The following is a 2870-nucleotide window of genomic DNA, read 5'->3' on the forward strand; positions in this document are numbered from 1 at the left end:
ACTTGGTTTGGTTTGTTCCCTTAGAAACCAGGTGGAAGAACCATATAGACCTCCTCCTCAAGATCACCGTGAAGAAAAACATTGTTTATATCTATCTGATGGATGTGCCAGTTCTGAGATGTCGCAACAGCTAAGAAGGTTCGAATGGTCGTCAGCCTAGCTACCGGGGAGAATGTTTCGATGTAGTCTACTCCCAACTGTTATGTGTAGCCCTTAGCAACCAACCTTTCTTGTGGCGTTCAACAGATCCGTCTGCCTTTAGCTTGGTTTTAAACACCCATTTGCAGCCGATGGGGGATTTACCAATTGGTAAATCTATCAATTGCCAAGTATTATTTTCCTGGAGTGCCATTATTTCTGTCGTCATTACATCCTTCCAACATTGATGTTTGATAGCCTGATTGTATGTTCTAGGCTCTATGAAAGAGGTGATTGCCATGGTGAGAGCTTTATGCGATGATGAAAGATATGATCATATGATATTACTTTAGATAGGAGGTGAGGTGAGCGGTGCTGGACAACCGAGTCACAGAAGTAATCATGTAGCTTTCTTGGCATTCGTCTCTCCCTATTTGATCGCCTAGGGACTGAATTATCTCTACCTCTGTTCTCTGCATTATTATTTTCATCTGTATCAACCATTGTTTCCTGATGTGAGGATTGGTCAGTGATTGAGCCTTCTGTTTCTGTCTCATTAACTAAAGGAGTATGAGAGTTCTGAGGGAGATCGTGACTGCCAGGACTGGTTGGCTCAAACTGAGCTTGTTCAATGTCTAAAATCTGCACTCCCTTATCCCCAGGTTGTGCCTCATACTGTAAATGTGTTGATAAGGGGATGTTCGGCAAGGGAGGATTGAATTCTTGTGGCAACAATGTGTTCTCTTCTTGGAAAGGGAACTGCTGTTCATAGAAGACTACATCACGGGAAACAAAGATTTGTCAGAGATATCAAACAGTATATATCCTTTAGTATTTGCGGGAAAGCCTATGAAGATGCACTTCCTCCCTCTCGGTTCCATTTTGTTTCTCATATTTGATAGAGTGGATGCAAAGCATAGGCATCCGAAGACTCTAAGAGTAGTAAGGTCAGGGTCCTTGTTGTGCAGCCTGTTATAAGGGGTGAGTCCCTCAATTATAGGTGAAGGAAGGCATAACACAGTGACCCCAAAATTCAAGTGGTAGGTGTGCTTGAAAGCGGAGAGTTCTTGCAACATTGAGAATGTGCTGATGTTTCCTTTCTACCACAGCATTTTGCTGAGGAGTATTCACACATGAAGTTTGATGAACAATTCCTTTCTCACCAAAGAACTCTCTCATGTCAAATTCTGGACCATTATCGCTTCGCAGTACTTTGATTGGAACACCAAACTGAGTTAAAACAAAACTGTGAAACCTTTTGATTAGATCTCTGACCTCTGATTTCCTTTTCATTAAGTGCAACCAAGTAAACCGTGAGAAATCATCCACTAGAGTAAGGAAATAATGCTCACCCTTCATGGAACTCACTAGGAAAGGGCCCCAAACATCGGCATAAATTATGTCAAAACAAGCATTAGAAGAAGACACACTCAAAGGAAAGGAGGAACGTCTATGCTTAGCCAAATGGCAAATATCACAAGCTTTGTTTACAGTAGGAGGTTTAGGTACGTCTTTGAGCAAATGCATTTTGTTTATTGGAAAATGCCCTAAAACGTTGATGCCATGTATCAACTCTATTACATTGCATGGCCAATTTGTTGTGATTATTATTCAACTCCATAAATGGCTTCACCATGAGGTAGAGTCCCTTCTCTTGTTTAGCTAAACCAACCGTCATCCCATGAGGTTCCCGAATCATACACTGCTTAGAGGAAAAGATCAAATCATAAGCATTGTCACAAAGCAGCCTGCTTACTAATACTATGTTGAAATGGAATGAAGGTATGTGCATAACATCTTTTAGCCATAAATTGTTCCCAAGCCTTATATTCCCTTTGTGCTTAACTGCAACCCGTTCCCCAGTAGGTAAACTGACCTCATCACCCTCAACAGTATGATAATCAACAAATGATTCAATAGAACATGCTATGTGGTCTGTTGCTCCAGAGTCAAGAATCCATGTAGAATTGCACAGAGAAATGAAATTAACATGAGGAGCAGAAAACTTGCCTTCACTGTGATCCTCTCCAAACTTAGGGATAAGGGAGATAGCTGCTGCTGAATTAGGAAGCTGTCTTGATTGAGTTTGAGAGGTTTGTCCCATCTGACTTTGAACAGCTAACATAAGTTTCTGAAATTGATCGTTCGTGACTTCAAAATCAGTCAGGTTGTTCATCATAGGAGCTGCTCCCTGCTGTTTTGTCTTGTTTTGGTATCCCGGCACCCAACCGGGGGGATAGCCGTGTTTCTTGTAGCACTTATCGACGTTGTGTCCGGTCATACCACAAAAACACACTTAGCCTTGTTACCACCACTGTTTGGGAACCTCCTAGCGTTATGAGTGTTGTTAAAAGCAGCCACCATTTCATCTGTGGAATTCTGGACAACATTGGCGTGTACTACTTCCAAATTGTTGATGTTCAAGCTGTTTACGCTAATCTGTCTCTCCAATTTCTCGGCCATGACATACACCTTATACACCTCAGGAAGTGGATCTATGACAAGCACATTAGATTGCAAAGTATGAAAATCATCATTTAATCCTTGAAGGAAGCGAATAACCTAATCAACGTCACGCTCCTTTATGATTTCGTCGACGAGATCGCACTTGCACCTTGGAACACATTTGCATATCGACAGGGGTCTCAAGGCATTCATTTCTTCCCACATCGTTCTGCATTTCGTATAATAATCACTCACTGTCATAGATCCTTGCTTCAAGTTATTGATGG

General features: G+C 41.7%; 1 protein-coding gene across 1 annotated transcript; it reads right to left on the reverse strand.

Moving 5' to 3' along the window:
• Positions 1–417: 417 nt before the first annotated feature.
• On the reverse strand, positions 418–2419 carry LOC116005799. Its single transcript, XM_031246036.1, has 2 exons — positions 1720–2419; positions 418–914 (listed from the first exon to the last, which is right to left on the reverse strand). The coding sequence occupies exons 1-2, from the start codon at positions 2417–2419 to the stop codon at positions 418–420; spliced, it is 1197 nt and encodes a 398-aa protein (XP_031101896.1).
• Between the last annotated feature and the right edge of the window lie 451 nt (positions 2420–2870).

This window comes from Ipomoea triloba, chromosome 15 (assembly GCF_003576645.1).
Source record: "Ipomoea triloba cultivar NCNSP0323 chromosome 15, ASM357664v1".
NCBI classification, from domain to species: Eukaryota; Viridiplantae; Streptophyta; class Magnoliopsida; order Solanales; family Convolvulaceae; genus Ipomoea; species Ipomoea triloba.